Source organism: Pogoniulus pusillus, chromosome 36 (assembly GCF_015220805.1).
Source record: "Pogoniulus pusillus isolate bPogPus1 chromosome 36, bPogPus1.pri, whole genome shotgun sequence".
NCBI classification, from domain to species: Eukaryota; Metazoa; Chordata; class Aves; order Piciformes; family Lybiidae; genus Pogoniulus; species Pogoniulus pusillus.
In genome coordinates, this window is record NC_087299.1 from 3,998,507 (window position 1) to 4,018,688 (window position 20,182).

Consider the following 20,182-nt stretch of genomic DNA (forward strand, 5'->3'; position numbering starts at 1 on the left):
GGATGAGGCCTTGAGCAATCTGGGCTAGTGGAATGTGTCCCTGCTCATGGCAGGGGGCTGGAACTGGATGATCTTTAAGGTCCCTTCCAACCCAACCCACTCTCTGATTCTATGATCAGCACCAGGCTAAGCCACTGGCTATGTGCTCCTGTGATCCATGGGACTCTTTCTTCCCCTCCCTTCTAACACATTGCCTCACCAATCACGACTGGAAAACATTAGGATAGATCCTTTAGGCAATCTATGAGCTAAACTCAGCCCCCCATAGCTGAAGACAACCCCTGCAGTTCCACTGGACCTAACCAGCCTTGTTCTTACCCAGTGCTTCCAGTTCCTGAGCGACCTCCTTCCAGACAGGCTCGATGTGGATGCAGCTGAAGCACCAGTCCGAGGTGATTTTAATGAGGTAAGGTTTCTTGAAGCTGTCTGGCAGGATTTCGTTGATGTAGTGGGAGAAATGGAGCAGGTACTTCTCATCAGAGCTGTCTCTCCTCTCTGAGTTGAAGGGGAAGTGGAAGAAGGACTCATCAAAGTAGAAGCCTTCGTGGAAGTGGTGGAACTGGCGCTGCTGGTGCTGGGAGTAGCCCTGGCTCTCCCCAGCGTCTCCGTAGCGATCAAAGTTTGCCCTCTTCTCCTCGTTGGAGAGAATCTGGGAAGCAGATGATAGAAGAATGGGCACCTGAAAGTGGCCTGACAATGATCCTTGGATGATCCACAATCCCCAATCAAGAGACAAGCCTTCAGGCAGGAGTTCCTCTGCTGGCAGTTTGTGTATTTAGGCAGAAGAAAGTAAGGAGATAACCCTGGGGAGCAGCTCTAGGGAAGAGCAGCTGGGAGTGCTGGTGGACAGGTTCCCCCTGTGCACAAGAAGGCAAATGGTCTTCTGGGGTGCATCAAGAAGAGTGTGGCCAGTAGGTCAAGAGAGGTTTCACTCCCTCTCTACTCTGCCCTGGTGAGGCCACATCTGGAGTACTGGGAGCAGTTTTGGGCTCCCCAGTTCAAGAAGGACAGGGAGCTGCTGGAGAGGGTACAGCAAAGGGCTACAAAGAGGATTAGGGGACTGAAGCATCTCTCTTAAGAGCAAAGATGGAGAGAATTTGGGTTCTTTAGTCTGGAGAAAAGTAGATGAAGGGGGAACCCCATCAATGCTTACAAATACTTCAAGGGTGGGTGGCAGGAGGATGGGACCAGGCTTTACTCAGTGGTGCCCAGTGACAGGATGAGAGGTAATAAGCACAAACTTGACCATTAAGAAGTTTCCTCTAGGCATGAGGAAAAACTTCTTTGAATTCAGGTTGCCAGAGCACTGGAAGAGGCTGCCCAGAGATGTGGTGGAGTCATCATCCCTGGACACATTCAGAACCCCACTGGATGTGTTCCTGTGTGACCTTCTCTAGGTGACACTACCTTGTGGGGGCTCTTGGACTGGATGATCTCCAGAGGTCCCTTCCAACCCCTACCATTCCATGATCCTGTGAAATAACTGCAGCTGCATATGGATGGGCTAGGAGGGAATGTGCAGCCTGTGCTGTGTGCCAGAGAGAGAAATATACTGAAATAAGCCTGGGGAAAAAAATAAAAGCCAAATCCCAAAGAACAGGAGGCTGCAGCTCAGGCTTGCTGCATCCATTTCTGACACCAATTGCTCCCTGAGCCATCTAAGCATTAATGCTCTTTTCTGGAGCAGCTTCTGCTGGCGTCTGCTTGAACACTGAGAGTTCCTCAGCACATCAGAAAGCAGAAGTAGTTTTAGACAAGCTGCATTTTGCAGCCAGCAGCTGAGGATTTGCTCTCTTTCCGCAGGCTCAGCTTCCCTGCCATGGAACGATCAGGGTCAGCTTCCTCAAACTGGGGCAGCCAATCTCCAGAGCCATGCAGGAGCAACGTGCAAAATAATGACTTATCCAAGGAATAATTTGAAGTTACTAAAGCCCTCTGGTGATTAATGTCACTTACATCATCCCCCAAACACTGAGAGGTACCCGTGACACGGCCAAGGCAGCCACCCAGCTGTGTGGGGCTTGCTAATACTCAGAATCAATGAATGCTTTAGGTTGGAAGTGACCTCAAAGCTCAGCCAGTTCCAACCCCCCGCCATAGGCAGGGACACCTCCCACCAGCATAGGCTGCCCAATGCCTCAATCAACCTGGCCTTGAACACCTCCAGGCAAGGAGCATCCACAACCTCCCTGGGCAGCCTGTTCCAGTGTCTCACCACCCTCATCATAAAGAACCCTTCCCTAACAACTAGTTTGAAAGCTAAACTCTTCCTCTTTTAACTGAGAGCAGGGCAGGCTTGTAGCAAACTATTTGTCACACAGACCATGCTGCTGGCATCCAGTGCAGAAAAAAACCACAAGCCTGAGCTTCTCTGGGCACCTCCAGAGGGTTGAGCACTTTCTCTTTGTAGATGTACACAGAAAAAGCACAAAGCCCCAGAGCAGAAAAATAACATCACTGAACCCTAAACAACAGCAGGAGTTTAGCAACAGGAGCATGTTACCTCGTAGGCCTTGCTAATCTGGATGAATTTGTCTTCTGCTCCTGGGTCCTTGTTTTTGTCAGGGTGCCTACGAGGCAGAACCAGAAGAAAAAAGGGGTCAGTGGTTCCCCAGGGGGCCCAGTGAGCTGTCAGCCTCTGTTCAGAGGTGAGCGAGATGCAGGTGGTGCGTGGCAGCATCCCGAGGCTGACAGCACATTTTATACCCAGCAAGTGCTCTCCCTCCTCACATCCAACCCCAAAACACAGCACTGGGACACATCCATCTTCCTGCAGCCCTGTTTCTTCAGCTGACCCATCACCAGCAGCCCGGGACAGGGGATGTGTATCTCTCCTACCCACAGCAGCCACACATCCCTCAGCTCCTGCCCTACATATCTGCCGAGTCCTTCCTGTGAAACGCCTCCTACCACAGCCCCCGGGGATGTCTCTGACAGAACTATGCAGGCTCTGAAAGCTCCAGGTGAGGCTATTTCCCTCAAGCCTGCTCCTCAGAGCACACACAGAGCTCTGAAAGCTCCAGGTGAGGCTTTCCCCCCTCAAGCCTGCTCCTCCGAGCACACAACCAAAGCAGCAGACATGACACTTAGCGATGCAACACGTTTCCGTCCCAGCACGGGGGCTGAGTTGCCTTCGGGTAATGATGTATCAAACTGAGACGTATTAAAGGCTCCCAGCCGAGTCAGGAAGAACTCTTTCCCCCGTGGCCAGACTCCGGGAGCGGTTTACAGCACAGGTTCCTAGCGTGAAAGCGGTTGCTTGGCCTCAAGAGGACTCTTGGCTTGCCGGAAGGACTCATCGCTCATCTCTCCCTGCCTCCTGAGCCCCCGTTCGGCACGGACAGCCAGGTAAGGTGGCTAATGCCACCACCCTGCAGCACTTCGCGCTGCTCAAAGCACGGCGGCCTAGCTCCGGCAACCGAGAGGACGCCAAACGACACCGTGTGCGTGTGTCTGTGTCTGTCTGTCCCCGCCGCCGTGCGTCCGCAGGGGATCAGAGCCCAGGGGAAGGTCCAGGCGGAAAGGAGGCACGTACCATTCCCGGGCGAGCCGCTTGTAGGCCTTCTTGATGTCGGCCTGGCTGGAGCTCCGGCCGACCCCCAGGACGCGGTACGGGTCGAAGTCCCCCGCCGCTGCCGCCGCGGCCTGCGCTCCCAGGGCCGCCAGTAGCAGGACGGCGACCCAGGCTCGACCTGCCCGCCCTAGCTCCATGGCTCCGGCGGAGGGTCGGCACGGAAGTGCGGGGGAACGGGACGGGAGGCAGACACCGGCGCTGCAGGACCGGCGAGGGCCGCGGACGAGCCGCCCTCAGCCCCCCCGCGCCGCCGCTTCCGGCGCGCCCGCCCCGCCGTCACCATAGAGACGGCGCCGACTTCCGGTCAGCGAGACGAGGCGGGCAGAGCGGCGGCGGCGCCATGGAGGAGGCGCAGCGGCGAGCCCTGCGGCGCGGGCGGCCGCGGCTGGTGGCGGAGCTGCGGGTGGCGCCGCTCTGGGAGCCGCTGGAGCAGCGCGGCCTCTTCACCCGCACCATGATCGAGGAGCTGCAGGTGCGCCCCGCGCTTCCGCCGAGCCTCCGGGCACAGGCCCGAGGGAGGGCCCCTGTGCCCCTCGCTGCTGGGGGCAGGCCTTGGGGCGGGACCCCTGCGTTCGCCTGGCACCAGTGACAGGCCTGGGGGGGGGGAGCATCGTGTCCCCTCAGGCCCGAGAGAGCTCCGAGCTCCCCCGTGTCCACTGAGCCCGGTAGCAAGCCCAAGGGAAGATGCAGTGACCCCTTAGCCTCCGTGGCAGGTCAGAGGGTGGGTCTTGTTTCGCCTCAGCCGATACAACAGGCCTGAGGGTGTGGCCCCCCTGACCTCTCAGCCCCTGGGGACTGTGTTCAAAGTCCCAGCGACAGGCCCAAGGGAGGCTGTTTCCGCCTTGTCCTGCGCGCTGGTGACGGCCTAGGGGGTGCCTGTTTATCACAGGATGTCAGGGGTTGGAAGGGACCCAAGGCGATCACTGAGTCCAACCTCCCTGCCAGAGCAGGACCACACAATCTAGCACAGATCACAGAGGAACACATCCAGACAGGCCTTGAAAGGCTTCAGAGAAGGAGACTCCAAAACCTCTCTGGGCAGCCTGTGCCAGGGCTCTGGGACCCTTACAGAGATGTTCCCATGGAGATGCTTCCTCCTCCCTCCAAGCCCTATGCTGGGCTGCAGTCATATGTCCTGCCTCTGGGAGCTGCTGTTGGGGTGGCTGCTGGTGGTCTTCTTCATGCCATGCTGGGTGTGGATTCCACAGTTTCCCCTCTCTGTGTGCTGGCTGGAAGGACTTGTCTTGCTTAGGGGTGAATGTGCCTTGTCCTGGGCTCCCCTTCTCTGCAGAGTGCTGGCAGCCGAGGAGATCAAGCCAGGAAGCTGATCATTGACCTGGAGACCCGAGGGAAGCAGGCTTTTCCCATCTTCCTCTCCATCCTTCGGGATACTGGGCAGGGTGGCCTCGCAGACATGCTGATGGAGAAGTGCCAGGCCCTGCCAGCTCCACCACAGCTGCCCGACCTCAGGCCTGTGGAGCTGGAGGTACACAGAGAAAAGAGTAACAGAAGTGAGTATTTCAGGGCTAAGAGCAGCACAGGGGTGGCAGCTGGGATCCCTTCTCCATGGGGAATCATCTGTGAGGTCTGGATTTGTAGAGGAGAGTGCACACAGCTGTTGGGAGAATGCCTTGCTGTCCAGTAGCAGAAGATTGAAGCTCAGATTCTGTACTTGTGGTATTCAGAGTTCCTGCTCTGTGGGGTTTTTTTTGCATGTGGTTCCTTGGTGAAAATGCATTTTGCCACATTCTCACCATCCTGTGATCTGCTGGATCCAGCAGATCCATCTTCTGTTGTTGGAAGGAGAAACATTTGTCCCTTAAACCTTGACAAGGGCAATGAGAATGTGATGTGGTATCACAGCAGGGGTGCTGTGACAGGATCAGGTCCTTCTGGGCACCCACTTGTGCATGAAATCAGACAGGGAGAAGGTCAGACTTGCCTGTCCCTTGTCATTACAGATGTCAGCTTCCCTGAACGTTTGTCCATCCCAGTCCAAGCTGAGAGTGAAAGACCTCAGATGTCTCCCATACCAGCCCAGGGTAAGCCATGCCTCAAAGAGACAACAAACCAAGTGCTTGTTCCCAGTCTGTGATCAGGCAGGAATGGGGAAATTGTACTTGTCACTGATGTATCCTGGGTGACAGGGAAGGACTGATGGGAATCTCTGCAGAAGGACCTGGCCAGGCTGGATCCATCAGCTGAGGTTCAACAAGGCCAAGGGCTGGGTCCTGAACGTGGGTCACAACAACCCTATGAATGCTCCAGGCCTGAGGCAGAGTGGCTGCAAACTGCCCAGCAGAGAAAGACCCTGGGAGTGTTGGTTGACAGCTGAAGATGAGCCAAGGTGTGCCTAGGTGGCAAGAAGGCCACCAGCAGCCTGGCTTGGATTAGCAAGAGTGCAGCCAGCAGGACCAGGGCAGGGTGAAGCCACACCTTGAGTACTGGATTCAGTTTTGTCCCCTTCACTCCAAAGACATTAAGGTGCTGGAGCAGCTCCAGAGAAGGGCAGTGAAGCTGGTGAAGGATCTGGAGGAGCAGCTGAGAGAATTAAGGAGATGAGAGAGATGGTTGAATCCCCATCTCTGGAGGTGCTTAAAGGCTGCAGAGGTGTGGTGCTGAGGGCCATGGTTTAGCCCCAGCCTTGGTAGAGTTAGAGAATAGTTGAACTGGGTGAGTTTAAAGGGTCTTTTCCAACCCAAATGATTCTATGAATTCTAGGAGGAGCATCTCATGGTGGGCTGAGAAGAGCTAAACACCACATCTTTGTTGTGTGTTGCAGGGTCAGCTGTTGACAAGAGGAACCACAACTTGGTGAGTGTTTGGTTAGGCCCAAAATGTTTTCCATTAAACAAGAGCTCTGTGCCTTGTGAGTGGCTGCCAGAAGACAGCCCTGGGCTCACCAGTTCTTGCTTGGTGTTATCTAAGTGATCTGAGTCACTGACACCACAGTTACAGGGCTGATAAATTCAGACTGGGTCAATCGCTGACCACCTCCTCCTGAAGACCATAACATAACACAGAGTTTAAGCTGGTGCTGAAGCAGTTCCCAGCAAGGCAAATGGTGATTCTAGAAGGCACCAAGTTGTGTGTGCTCTACAAAGTGGTCTTTGGACCTTGTAATCCTGTTGTTGAAAGACAGACACCAGGCAAGCAACATCAAACCTCTTGACCTGTTGGGGAGCACAGCTGGAGTTGACTTCTGGTAGCTCACAGTTTTGGCTGCCCATTTGGGAGGTTTGTGGCTGATTTGGTGCAAGTATTTGGGTGGTTCTCATGAAGTTCTTGTGGTGCAGTTGGTGGCGGTAAAGCTGAGTCCCTGAGGGACTTAACTGCTCCACCTCTAATGGGGAAGTTTGGCCACCTAAAATAACTCCTAGAAACCTCAGCTTGCCCTTGGAGATGCTGCAGGTGATGAAGCAGCTGCTTTTTCACAGAGGAAGTTTGTGCCTTGAGAGGTTGTTTTATGTTGCTCAGCTGCTGGTAACAACATGCTGTGGAGGATGGATGCTCTCATCCACCCCTAGGCCTGGAGAGATGGAAGAAAGGTGAAATGCACCACTTGAAAGACTCTTTCCTGATTGGTGCTGCACCCTGTTGGATCAGGTTAAGAGGGAGTTTAATCATAGAGTTACAGAATTGTCAGGGCTGGAAGGGACCTTAAAGATTATCAGCTTCCAACCCCCCTGCCATGGGCAGGGACACCTCACACTAGATCAGGTTACCCAGAGCCACATCCAGCCTGGCCTTAAAAACATCCAGGGATGAAGCTTCCACCACCTCCCTGAGCAACTTGTTCCAGTGTCTTACCACTCCCATGGTAAAGAACTTCTTCCTAACATCCAGTCTGTATCTACCCAGTTCTAGTTTTACTCCATTTCCCCCTGTGCTATCACTACCTGAAACCCTAAAAAGTCCCTCCCCAGCTTTCCTGTAGCACCCTTCAGATAATGGAAGGCCACAATAAGGTCTCCTGGGAGCCTTAGAATCACAGAATCAAACAGGTTGAAAGAGACCTTCGAGCTCATCCAGTCCAACCTAGCACCCAGCCCTGCCCAACCAACCAGACCATGGCACTAAGTGCCCCAGCCAGGCTTGGCTTCAACACCTCCAGCCACACAGACTCCACCACCTCCCTGGGCAGCCCATTCCAATGCCAGTCACTCTGACAACAACTTCCTCCTGACATCCAGCCTGAACCTCCCCTGGCACACTTTGAGACTGTGTCCCCTTGTTCTGTTGCTGGTTGACCAACCCCACCTGGCTACAGCCTCCTTTCAGGTAGCTGTAGACAGCAATGAGCTCTGCCCTGAGCCTCCTCTTCTGCAGGCTGCACCCCCCCAGCTCCCTCAGCCTCTCCTCACAGGGCTGTGCTCCAGGCCCCTCCCAGCTTTGCTGTCCTTCTCTGGACACCTTCCAGCACCTCAACATCTCTCTTGAATTCAGGAGCCCTTCTTCTCTCCAGACTGAGCAGCCCCAACTCCCTCAGTCTGTCTCCATAGGAGAGGTGCTGCAGCCCTCTGCTCATCCTCATCCTTCTCTTAACAAAGTGGGTGCTTAATGAAGTGGATGTTTAATTGTGCTGTGTGCCTGCCAGGTTTACCAGCTGAAAGCAAAGCCTTGTGGACACTGCCTGGTCTTCAACAACGTCACCTTCAGCAGAGATTCAAAGCTGTCAACTCGAAATGGCTCTGATGTGGACTGTGAGAAGCTGGAGAGGATCTTCAAGGCCTTCTCCTTCAACGTCCTGACAAAGCGAGATCTGAAGGCTCAGGTGAGGCTTGGCCATGTCCAGCCAGCATGTGGGAGAAGAGGTGATGGGAGCACTTAGAATCATAGAATCAACCAGGTTGGAAGAGACCTCCAAGATCATCCAGTCCAACCTATCACCCTGCCCTATCCAATCAACCAGACCATGGCACTAAGTGCCTCATCCAGTCTTTTCTTGAAGACCCCCAGGGACAGTGCCTCCACCACCTCCCTGGGCAGCCCATTCCAATGCCAATCACTCTCTCTGTGAAGAACTTCTTCCTAATATCCAGCCTAGACCTACCCTGGCACAACTTGAGACTGTGTCCCCTTGCTCTATTGCTTGTTACCTGGGAGAAGAGGCCATCCCCCACCTGGCTACAATGCCCCTTCAGGTAGTTGTAGATAGCAATGAGGACATGTATCCCTGTGTTGGCAGCACTGCAAGCCCCAGCATCTACCTGACAGAGAAATAATGAACAGAACCTTATTTGTGGTTGTTAGAATCATAGAATCACAGAATGGGTTGGGTTGGAAGGGACCTCAGAGCTCATCCAGTTCCAACTTCCTGCCATGGACAGGGACACCTCCTGTCACAGAACAGGTCACTCAAGGCCTCATCCAACCTGGCCTTGAATACCTTCAGGGAGGAGACAGCCACAACTTGCCTGGGAAACCTGCTCCAGTTGTCTGTCTGCACTTCAGCAAAGCCTTAGCCACTCATCTCTGCTGACTGCTATCAGGAGTAGTCAGCATGGATTCATGAAGGGAAATCATGCTTGACCAATCTGACAGCTTTCTGTGATGGTGTGACCAGCTGGGTGGGTGAGAGGAGAGCAGTGATTGTTGTCTGCTTTGACTTCAGCAAGGCTTTAGATGCTGTCTCCCATAACATCCTCCTAGGGAAGCTTGGAGGTGTGGGTTGGATGAGTAGACAGTGAGGTGGAGTAAGAACTGGCTGAAAGAGCTCAGAGAGTTGTGATCAGTGGTACAGTGTATTGGTGTTCCCCAGGGGTCAGAACTGGCTCCAGTCTAGTTCAACATCTTGATCAGTGACCTGGATGAGGGGAAAGAGTGGACCTTCAGATGACTTAAAAGTGAGAGGAGTGACTGACTCCTCATCAGGCTGTGCTGCCATCCAGCCAGACCTGGCCAAGCTGGAGAGAGGGAAGGAGGGAACTTCATGAAGTTCAGCAAGGGCAGGTGTGGGGTCCTGCAGCTGGGCAGGTGAGGGAACATTTCTTCACTGCAAGTGGTCAGGCACTGGTAGAAGCTGCCCAGGGAGGTGCTGCAGTCTCCTTCCCTGAAGGTAGTCAAAAAATGTGTAGACATGGCACCTGGGGACATGGTTCAGTGACTGTGGTGGTGTTGGGTTGATGGTTGTGTGTTTGGTTTGTGTTGCTGTATTGTACAGACTGCAGTGAGGAGCAAAACCTGGGTCATTAAAGCAGCCAAGTGTTAATTAAGGGCAGAGCTACCAAAACGCTCACTCTCTGCTGGTGCTTCTGCTGCCTGTATGTGGGCTGCATGTTACCCTGCAGCAGAGAGATCCTTCTGAGATCTTCTGGATCCTTCTGAGCAGCACAGCAGGGCCCAGCAGTAACCTGTGGCTGAGGTGTGGCTCACCTTTCTGTGATCTTTGTCTGTGCAGGAGATGGTTGTGGAGCTGCAGAAGCTGGCACGACAAGACCACAGCGCCTTGGACTGCTGTGTTGTGGTCATCCTCTCCCATGGCCGTCAGGTGGGTTTGGGCAGCTCTCCCTTGGCTCAGCACCACGTGGAAGGGGTTAATTCCCTGTGCTGGTGTCCCATGGGTTAAAGATCAGTGGGAGCTTCTCTGCTGTGGTTTGATCCAGTGTGGACAAGTGTTCTCCAGCAGTTTGGGGTGTAGAATCTGGCTCTGAATGATGAGCAGGGTGAAGGATGCTGGCCCTGACCTTCATCCTGTGGTCGTTTAGTTCTTGCCATATCTCCAGCCCTGATGGGGGAAGGTGGTGGTGGTGGTGGTGGTCAAAGCCATCTATCACAAGCCAGCATGAAAGGTGAGGAGAGTGATGGTTAGGCAAGTGTTGGATGTTGTGCCAGGGGAGGTCTAGGCTGGATGTTAGGAGGAAGTTGTTGGCAGAGAGAGTGATTGGCATTGGAATGGGCTGCTCAGGGAGGTGGTGGAGTCTGTGTGCCTGGAGGTGTTGAAGCCAAGCCTGACTGGGGCACTTAGTCCTGGTTGATTGGGCAGGTCTGGGTGCTAGGTTGGGCTGGATGAGCTTGGAGCTCTCTTCCAACCTGCCTGATTCTACGATTCTAGCTCAGGCTGCCCAGGACCACACCAAGCCTGATCTTGCATGGCAAAGCTGCCTCAGAGCTGGCCTCACCTTGCCTGTGACTAGCTGCTGGTCACTTTCCTCTTGCAGGTCAGCCACATTCAGTTCCCTGGAGCCATTTGTGGGACAGATGGAAATCTCATCCCAGTAGAAAAGATTGTGAACTATTTCAATGGGTCCAATTGCCCCAGTTTGAGAGGAAAACCCAAACTCTTCTTCATCCAGGCCTGTGGTGGAGGTGAATCTTTGTTTTGGAGTCATTGGGTGTGAGCAGGTTTTGGAGATGCTGTTAGGCTTTGGCTTCTCATTTCTTTATTGGTTGTCTTCAGCACTCTTCTTTCAACTCTTGGGCATGGGTTGAGTCTAGCACAGGTTGAGTCTGAGGGCTCAGGCATGAACAGGATTTGTGGCTTCTGGAATGCTTTTTCTTCATGATAAGGAGGTAGAGGATGGGAGGAGGGGAGTAACTACTGCACACAGCCAAGCAGTGCACCTGGAGTGGTGGCTCCAGGTCTTCAGCTGTGAGGTTGATGGAGAATTAAAGTGTGAGAAGCACAGCCTGAGGGCTTTCCACAGCCAAAGAGCCCCAAATCTTTGTTTCCTGGGAAGGCCTTTGTCCTTTCTGTAACTTTACCTTCTCCTAACGAGGTCATACAGTGTTTGAATGCTTGAGTAAGGTGAACCTCAGGGATTGCCTTCTTGTTGCTGCTCTCTGCAGATCAGAAGGATCGAGGCTTTGTAGTGAATTATGATGCCCCTGGTGAGGAAGCTCCTGGAGGTCCCTTGGAGTCAGATGCAAATCCTTTCCAGACTCCACAGGGGAACCTGGACCAGCCAGACGCCGTGGCCTGTCTGCCCACACCCAGTGACATCCTGGTCTCCTACTCAACTTTCCCAGGTGCAAAACCTTTGTGGATTTAAGGGGGATTTAGCCAAGAATTCAGAGCTCTGCGGGCAAAGGGAGGGACCGGTGGGGACAGCAGGGGGCAGCAGGAACTCGGGGAGGTGAGAACGGAGGGATGGCTTTAGCGACAGTGTCCTCATTCTTTCTCTGAAGGTTATGTGTCCTGGAGGGAGGAATCGAGAGGCTCCTGGTATGTGGAGACACTGGTGAACGTGCTGCAGCAGTGTGCCTATGCAGAAGACCTGCTGAGCATGCTAGTGAAGGTAACTGCTTTTTGCTTCTGCTTTCTGTGCTCATGGTGAGGGAGCTGTAATGTGCAGGGGCATGGAAGAGGAGTGAGGAAGGAGGCTACAGCAGAGCTGGAGAGGGGCTTTTGCTAAGAGCCTGTGGTGATAGAGGGGGTGAAGGTTTGAAGCTGGAGCAGGGGAGATTTAGGCTGGATGTCAAAAGGAAGTTCTTTACTGTGAGGAAGGTGATACACTGAGGGGGATTGCCCAGAGAAGCTGTGGGCACCTCATCCCTGGCAGTCTGTTCCAGGCCTTGAAAACCCATCTGGGGAAGAAATGGCTCTTCATGTCCAACCAAAACCTCCCCTGGGGCAACTTGAGGCTATTTCCTCTGGTGCTGTCACTTGTTCCTTGAGAGAAGAGATCAACCCCTACTTGGCTCCAACCTCCTTTCCAAGAGCTGTAGAGAGCCAGAAAGTCTCCTCTCAGCCTTCTTTTCTCCAGCCCCCTCAGCTGCTCCTCACCAGTCCTGTTCTGCAGACCTTTCACCAGCTTGGTTGCTCCAGGAGCACCCTAGTGGCAATGGTAGCTGATCCAGCTGGGGCCACTTGGATGTCTCATTTTGGGAGACCTCTCTGCTCTCCTGCCCCACAGTCCAATTCTCTGTCCTCAGCACTGTGCCACTCGAGTTGGAAGAGCTCTCTCAGCCACTCTCCCTGTGTCCCCAGGTGACAGATGCTGTGGCAGACAGGGGGATCTACAAGCAGGTCCCAGGCTGCTTCAACTTCCTCCGTAAGAAATTCTTCTTCATGGTCCACTGACCCTTGGGCTGCCAGCTCCCTGCCCAGTGCCAGAGGGCACCCTGCCCTGCAGCTGGCTGGAGCCTGCACCTGGTGGCCTTTTTGTCTGTCTCTTGAGGTGTTTGTCCTGAGAAATGTGACCTGTGCCTGCTGGCCCTGCTGGGCACTGGAGACCAGGTGGAGATGTCTTAGGGCCAGAGCAGGGATGGGTGACTCACAGAATCGTTTGGGTTGGACAAGCCCTTTAAGATCACTCAGTCCAACCTTTCTCTGACTCTGCCAAGGCTGCCCTCAGCACCACAGCTCTGCAGCTTTTAAACATCTCCAGGGGTGGGGGTTCAACCACCTCACTGGGAAGCCTGTTCCAGTGGTGAAGAACTATTTGAGTGAAGGAAGTTTCTTCTAATGTCTAATCTCCCCTGGTGCAACTTGGGGCCATTTCCTTTTGTCCTTCCACCTGTTCCTTGAAAGAAGAGACCAACCCTGATGTGGCCTCAGCCTCCTTTCAGGGAGTTGCAGAGACCCAGCAGGTCTCCCCTCAGCCTCTTTTTCTCCAGGCTGAACACCCCCAGCTCCCTCAGCTGTCCCTCCCCAGCCCTGTTCTCCAGACCCTTCCTCAGCTTTGTTGCCCTTCTCTGGACCTGCTCCAGCCCCTCACTGTCCTTGGAGTGAGTGCCCCAGAAACTATGGTTTCAGCAGTACCAAATACAGGAGAATGATCCCTGCCCTGTTCCTGCTGGCCCTACTCTTGCTGATCCAAGCCAGGATGCTGATCTTGGCCACCTGGCCACACACTGACTCATCTTCATCTGTTGTCAGCCAACCCCCTACAGGGTCTTTCTCTGCTGGGCAGTTGCCAGCAAGCCTGGAGCACTCAGCACTTGGCCTTGCTGAGCCCATTGGCCTCAGCACCTTGATCCAGCCTGCCCAGGTCCTTCTGTGGAGCCTCTTGACCCTCCAGCAGAGCCACACTCCCTCAGCTCAGTGTCATCTGAAGGAAGCCTCTTTTGCATGGCCCATTCCAGGCCAGAGCCTCCATGCTCATAGAGCAGAGCACCTCTAGCTCACCACAGCATGGCCATGCTTGGCCTCCAAGTGTACTTTTGGTAACCAAGATATTTTTGTGTCCTTTGCTGCCTGGAGAAGTGGTGGCTGAAATCCAAGTCTGCCAGTCAAGTAGAGAGGAGTTTTTAGCCTTTGATATTTCATGTTTTCAATAAAATGGAAAAGGGGGAAAAAAAAAACATCTAAAAGCTTCTGTGTTCTATTCCCTTGTCCACTGTGTCCCTTGAGTGCCACCTCAGCATCTCCTGAAGGCTCCTCTGAAATGGGAAGACCACAAAAATCTTTGCTCAGGAAAAGTTTTTGCCCCCAGCTGTCACTGGTGGCATTCCCAGTGGCCACCTGACCCCTCAAAGAAGACACTGAGTAGGAGTTAGAGCAGGAATCCAATGGGAATTCCTTCAAATCTTGGAGCTGAGTCCAGACACACCCCCTGAGGAGCCCCTGGGGATAGCTGTGGTGACAGTTTTAGGTCAGAAGCTCTGTGGGATTTCAGGGGAGAGGCATCCTTGGAGACCAAGGAGCTGCCCTGGGGAGGTGGGGAAGGGAAGTGGTGAAGCCAGGACAAGGTGGAGAGCAGCTCCTGCTCTCCACAGTCTGTAGCTTCCCATCCCAGGTGCCATGGACCTCATCATCCCACCCACTGCTGGCCCAGATGGCACCTTGACCACCCACAGACATCAGAGACAGAGCAAGCTTCTCCACCTGTCCTCAGACCTTTATTACCCCTGCAGCTCATGGCTGTGCTCTCTTTGCCACAGAACCCATCCAGACCCTCCAAAAGTCTCCCACCCCACTTACACCACTGGTGGGGCTGGCAAGTGCTGCATGGTCCTGGAAGGACCCACAGCCCTGGCCCAGCTCAGGCAAGTGGCCAGCAGGAGCTCCTGCACTCCTGGTGGCCACTATGGTGCTGGTCCACTGGCAGCATGACCCCAAAGCTGGCTACCATCCATCATGTCTCCTGCCAAGCTTGAAGTCCATCTCTCATCGTTGTCCTTCTGCCTCAAGGGTCCATGCTGGGCTCCAGCAGCCATGAAGAGATGATGACATGGCACAACCACTGGCATGGTGAGTGGTTCTGCCTGGTGGCTCATGGTGTGGCACCTGTCCACACCTCCCAGGCTCCACTCCTGCTCCTGTTGCCACAACTTCTGTCCCCAGCAGATCTCAGATCTCCCCCCTGGCAGTCCCCAGCTCCTTCTTAGGACCCCAGAAGCATGACACAGGCAGGACCCACCACTCACCTTCCTCCAGGCACCATGGAAAGAGCCTCATGATAAGATGCTTGGTTTCTGGGCCACATTGCTGGTCCTGAAGCCAGAGCTGGCAGTGTCACACAGCTCTCAGGAGCCCCCAGGCTCCAAGAAGTCTGCTTTAAGCAGCCCCTAGACCAACCAGCCCCCTCTCAAGCCTCCCAGGACCATCTGCACTCTCAAGCCTCCCATCAAAAATCAGCTATCTTCAAGCAGTGCAGTACCACCAGCAAGATCCCCTGAGGCATCCCAGCACCAGCCAGGTCCCCTAAAGCATGCTGGGACCAACCAAGTCCTCTAGAGCTTCCCAAGGGCCACTTGGGTTCTCCAGAGCCCCCCTCAGGACCACCTGGGCCAGACTCCATCCCTTCTGTCCCCAAGCCTCAAGCCCTTGGTGCCATGGGCATGGCTCCTACCTCCTTTCTCCCCACAGCTGAAGGCATCTTAGGGGTTTATGCCCATCTCAGCCACCCCAGGACACCATCCAGCCTAACTGCACCACATGGGGACCCTCCTGAGCACATGGGCCAAGCTCCAGCATCACCAAACACAGCCTTGGGTGCCCATCATGTCCTCCCCTCCAGAAAACAAACATCAGCACACAGGAGGTCAGCTCAGCACTGTTGTCTTTATCACATTTGAGCTGCAGCACTGCACACCACGGCCTCAGTTGGAGCTTATTTTCTGCCAACAAGAAGACAAGAGGGGGCTGATGGTAAGACTCTGGGCTGGGTGAGAGCAGGGAGAGTGTGCTCAGCCCCTCCATGGGGGTAGAGGAAGGGGCACCCACCTCGTTGATCCAGTCAATGTAGGCAGACACACGGGTGAAGACAGTAGGCTTCCTCTTCATGTTGCACTTCAGCCCGGAGCCGAAGCTGACGATGCCGTTCACCTCCCAGAGTCCATCACGCTGGCAGTTCAGGGGGCCACCAGAGTCACCCTGCCCAGGACAGATGGACACTCAGCACCCACTCCTGGGCACCCCCACTCCTTCTCCTCCATGGGATCTACAGCCACAAGTCACTTGGGCACTTCTGCCAACTCCTTTTCTCCCTGCAGCCCACTTTTGGCAGGGAGCATCAGAGAATCATAGAGCCATGGAATGGTTTGGTGTGGAAGTGACCTCAAAGATCATCTACTGCCAACCCTCTGCCATGGCCAGGGACACCTCCCACTAGCCCAGGTTGCTCAAGGTCTCATCCAACCTGGCCTTGAACACCTCGAGGGAGGGAGCATCCACAACTTCCCTGGGCAACCTGTGCCAGTGTCTCACCACCCTCACACTAAAGAATTTCTTTTTAATCCACCATCCCCTGGTACCCAGCAGCAACCCCATGGTACCCACCATAACACAGCACCCATGACCCCCTGGTACCCAGCAGCAACCCCATGGTACCCACCATAACACAGCACCCATGACCCCCTGGTACCCACCAGCAACCCCATGGTACCCACCGTAACACAGCACCCATGACCCCCTGGCACCCACCAGCAACCCCATGGTACCCACCGTAACACAGCACCCATGACCCCCTGGCACCCACCAGCAACCCCATGGTACCCACCGTAACACAGCACCCATGATCCCCTGGCACCCACCAGCAACCCCATGGTACCCACCATAACACAGCACCCATGATCCCCTGGTACCCACCAGCAACCCCATGGTACCCACCATAACACAGCACCCATGACCCCCTGGCACCCACCAGCAACCCCATGGTACCCACCGTAACACAGCATCCATGACCCCCTGGTACCCACCAGCAACCCCATGGTACCCACCGTAACACAGCATCCATGACCTCCTGGTACCCACCATCAACCCCATGGTACCCACCGTAACACAGCATCCATGACCCCCTGGTACCCACCAGCAACCCCATGGTACCCACCGTAACACAGCATCCATGACCCCCTGGTACCCACCATAACACAGCACCCATGACCCCCTGGTACCCACCATCAATCCCATGGTACCCATCACCTCATGGCACCCATGACCCTCTGGTACCCACCATCAATCAATCCCATGCTACCCATCACCTCATGGCACCCATGACCCCCTGGTACCCACCATCAATCCCATGGTACCCATCACCTCATGGCACCCATGATCCCCTGGTACCCACTATCAATCCTATGGTACCCACCATAACACAGCACCCATGATCCCCTGGTACCCACCATCAATCCCATGGTACCCACCGTAACACAGCACCCATGATCCCCTGGTACCCACCATCAATCCCATGGTACCCATCACCCCATGGCACCCTGGTACCCACCATCAATCCCATAGTACCCATCACCTCATGGTACCCATGACCCCATGGTCCTGGCACTCACACTGCAGCCAGAGACGACGCCATCGCCACCAGCACAGACCATGGTGTCACGCACCGTGCTGCCCCACCAGTTCCACTTGGAGCAGGTGCTATGGTCCACCACAGGCAGCAGGGCCTGCTGCAGGGCATCAGACAGGGGACCATTGGCTGCAACAACAAGTCACACCTCACACCCTGCCACCAAGCAACCTCCACCCTGCACCCCCTCCCGGGCACCCCTGGCTTACTGCGGATGTATCCCCAGCCAGTGACATAGCAGGGGTAGTCGTTCTCCAGGATCAGGTCAGCAGGTGGCAGGCAGGCGGCTCGGATGGTCTCAGTCTCCTCCACCTCCTCTGCCAGCTTGATCAGGGCAATGTCGTTGCTGGGGGGGAGAGTTGTGGGGAGAGATAAGTTGTGGGGATGGAGACCCTGAATCAGGGAGGTGGTAGACCCTGAGATGTGGGGATGGAGGATCCTGAGATGTGGGGATGGAGGATCTTGAACTATGAAGGTGAGGGACTACAAATCTTAAGAACAGAGGACTTTGAGTTGTGGGGATGGAGGACCTCCAGTTGTGGGGTTAAGAGACTCCACATCTTAAGAACAGAGGACCTTGGGTTGTGGGATGGATGAACTCCAAATCTTGGGGGTGAATAACTCCAAATTCTAAGGATGGAGAACCTTGAGTTGTGGGAATAGAAGATCCTGAATCAGGGGGATGGGGGACCCCAAGATGTGGGGATGGAGGACCTCAAGCCATGGACATGGAAGACCTTGAGCTCTGGGGATGGAGGACTCAAAATCATAGGAACAATAGACACCAAATCATGAAGGATATTGAGCTCTGGGGATGGGGGACTCAAAATCATAGGAACAATAGACTCCAAATCATGAAGGATACTGAGCTCTGGGGATGGAGGACTCAAAATCATAGGAACAATAGACTCCAAATCATGAAGGATACTGAGCTCTGGGGATGGAGGACTCAAAATCATAGGAACAATAGACTCCAAATCATGAAGGATATTGATCTCTGGGGATGGAGGACTCAAAATCAGGAACAATAGACTCCAAATCATGAAGGATCTGGAGCTCTGGGGATGGGGGACTCCAAATCATGGAGATGGAGGACCTTGAGCTATGAGGATGGAGGACTCGAAATCATGGAGATGAAGGATCTTGAGCTCTGGGGATGGGGGACTCAAAATCCTGGGGACAAGAGACTCCAAATCATGGAGCTGGAGGATCTCAAGATGTGGGGATGAGAGATTTGAGCTCCAGTGCTCCCCCTGTGACATATCTCCCCCTTACATGATAAGATAGGAGTTCCACTTCTCGTGCACGATGATCTTATCCACAGCCACAGCCAAGGAGCCAGGCTCGTCGGCTTCAGACAGGTCCTGCTTGCCCAGCACCACACGGTAGGTCAGGCTGGAGCTGTTGGTGGGCAGAGGGAAGGTGTCAGTCTCCACCACCACCACCACCTTTTCCACCCCGGTGCAGACTCCCTCCCCTCCAAGCACCCAGCACCCACCTGATGCAGTGGGCAGCAGTCAGCACCCAGTTGGAGGCGATGAGGGTCCCGCCGCAGGTGTGGCGCCAAGTGCCGGAGCGGTCGTACTGCAGCGAGATCTGCCACGGCAGGGGTATGGCATCAGAGCGGGCATGTTCCCCTCCCTCCCCCGCTCCCCATGCTCCCCATCCCTGTGGGGGGGGTCCCCTCTTACCTGCCAAGGCCAGCTGTGGGCCACGGCATCTTCACCGCCAACCACGCGGGTGTTCAGCTGCGGCGGCACGGCCGGGTTGCCGCATCCGTAGGCTGCAGGACACCCAGCAGAGGGACCTCAGTAACTGCCTGTGCCCCTGTGCTGGGGACCAGGGCGGGTGGGTACCAAGGTCCTCCTGCCCACTCCATCCCCTTCTTGCTGCCCACACTTACCGTAGCCCAGCAGCACAGCGAGACAAAGAGCTCCCAGCATGGTTGCCAAGTCCCAAAGTGCCGCAGCGTTGCTGCTCTCCCCTCTTATAGCCCTCAGTGACCATGGCAGTGCCCCTCCCACCCCCAGCATGTGGTGGCTGTCCCACAGTGGGGGGTCCTTAGCCCCCATCTTATCGCTCTCACCTGTCCCACCTGGGAATGGCCACATCTGTGCCAGCACCATGCCGTGGCACCAGGCCCCACCATGGTGACAAGGTGCCTCTTGGGGGATGGCTGGCAGACAGACCACCAGCTGTGCCTCCCTCCTGGGGTGCATCAGGAGTGGCCAGCAGGGCAAAGAAGGTTCTGCTCCCCCTCTACTCTTCCCTAGGGATGCCAGAGCTGGAATCCTGGGTGCAGTTTTGAGCTCCCCAGTTCAAGAAGGACAGGGAACTGCTGGAGGGGGTAGAGCAAAAGGGCTGCAAAGATGCTGAGGGGGCTGAAACATCTCTGATGAAGAAGGCTGAGGACTTGAGGCACCCCCCTCAGTCTAACCAGCCCCATCAGTGCTGATCAATACTTAAAGGGTGGGTGGCAGGAGGATGGGGCCAGGCTTTTGCCTGTGATGCCCAGCGACAGGACAAGAGGTAACGGGCACAAACTTGACCACAAGAAGTTCCATCTAACCATGAGGAGGAACTTCTTTAATTAAAGGGTGGTGGAGCACTGGAGCTGCCCAGAAAGGTGACAGAGTCTCCATCTCTGGAGTCATTCAAAATCCACCTGGGCACCATTCTGTGCAACCTGACTGGATGATCTCCAGGGGTCCCTTTCAACCCCAAGCAACCTGTGGGTACTGGGCAGCCCAACTGCTCCCCAATCTCAAGCACCAGCCACTCCAGCACACGTTCATCTCCCCAGCCTTCTGTCCCCACAGGCAGGGTCCCCTTATCTCATGTTCCACGTAGCCAAGGCCAGTGCCCCTCTGGGAAGATGCCAGCAGGGACACTGGAGACTTTGACTAACACCAGGTCCATGCAT

General features: G+C 55.0%; 3 protein-coding genes and 1 long non-coding RNA gene across 11 annotated transcripts in view; 2 read left to right on the forward strand and 2 right to left on the reverse strand.

The window, feature by feature from the left end:
• LOC135190425 (uncharacterized) overlaps nt 1-407 on the forward strand; it is a 4,297-nt gene extending 3,890 nt beyond the window's left edge. The window contains exon 3 of the long non-coding RNA XR_010308508.1: nt 323-407. This is a non-coding gene — a long non-coding RNA (uncharacterized LOC135190425). The remainder of the gene's footprint in view (nt 1-322) is intronic.
• DNAJC16 (DnaJ heat shock protein family (Hsp40) member C16) overlaps nt 1-3,813 on the reverse strand; it is a 21,553-nt gene extending 17,740 nt beyond the window's left edge. For 5 of the 6 annotated variants that reach the window (XR_010308507.1, XR_010308506.1, XM_064171776.1 and 2 more), the window contains exons 1-3: nt 3,536-3,813; nt 2,504-2,570; nt 319-649 (exon numbers count right to left, since the gene is read on the reverse strand). Coding sequence is in view for 4 of the 6 variants with exons in the window: in XM_064171776.1 (XP_064027846.1) it covers nt 319-649; nt 2,504-2,570; nt 3,536-3,711 (574 nt within the window). In the remaining 2 variants the exon portion in view is untranslated. The remainder of the gene's footprint in view (nt 1-318; nt 650-2,503; nt 2,571-3,535) is intronic. The other variant, XM_064171775.1, reaches the window with a different exon arrangement.
• CASP9 (caspase 9) lies at nt 3,311-13,104 on the forward strand. Of its 3 annotated transcripts, none has more exons than XM_064171784.1 (10): nt 3,311-3,348; nt 4,866-5,085; nt 5,536-5,616; nt 6,357-6,388; nt 8,172-8,348; nt 9,975-10,064; nt 10,735-10,882; nt 11,363-11,542; nt 11,702-11,811; nt 12,504-13,104. In XM_064171784.1, exons 2-10 carry the CDS (start codon nt 4,989-4,991, stop codon nt 12,594-12,596), a joined length of 1,008 nt encoding a protein of 335 aa, XP_064027854.1. In that variant the 5' UTR covers nt 3,311-3,348; nt 4,866-4,988; the 3' UTR covers nt 12,597-13,104. The 3 variants fall into 3 exon arrangements, with proteins under 3 accessions (XP_064027854.1, XP_064027852.1, XP_064027853.1); XM_064171782.1 differs by lacking the exon at nt 3,311-3,348 and adding an exon at nt 3,904-4,046; XM_064171783.1 differs by lacking the exons at nt 3,311-3,348; nt 9,975-10,064 and adding an exon at nt 3,904-4,046.
• Nucleotides 13,105-15,502: 2,398 nt separating this feature from the next.
• On the reverse strand, nt 15,503-19,331 carry CTRC (chymotrypsin C). Its single transcript, XM_064171756.1, has 8 exons — nt 19,163-19,331; nt 18,951-19,066; nt 18,758-18,855; nt 18,535-18,660; nt 17,469-17,605; nt 17,243-17,388; nt 15,684-15,833; nt 15,503-15,577 (listed from the first exon to the last, which is right to left on the reverse strand). The coding sequence occupies exons 1-8, from the start codon at nt 19,329-19,331 to the stop codon at nt 15,560-15,562; spliced, it is 960 nt and encodes a 319-aa protein (XP_064027826.1). The 3' UTR covers nt 15,503-15,559.
• Nucleotides 19,332-20,182: the final 851 nt, after the last annotated feature.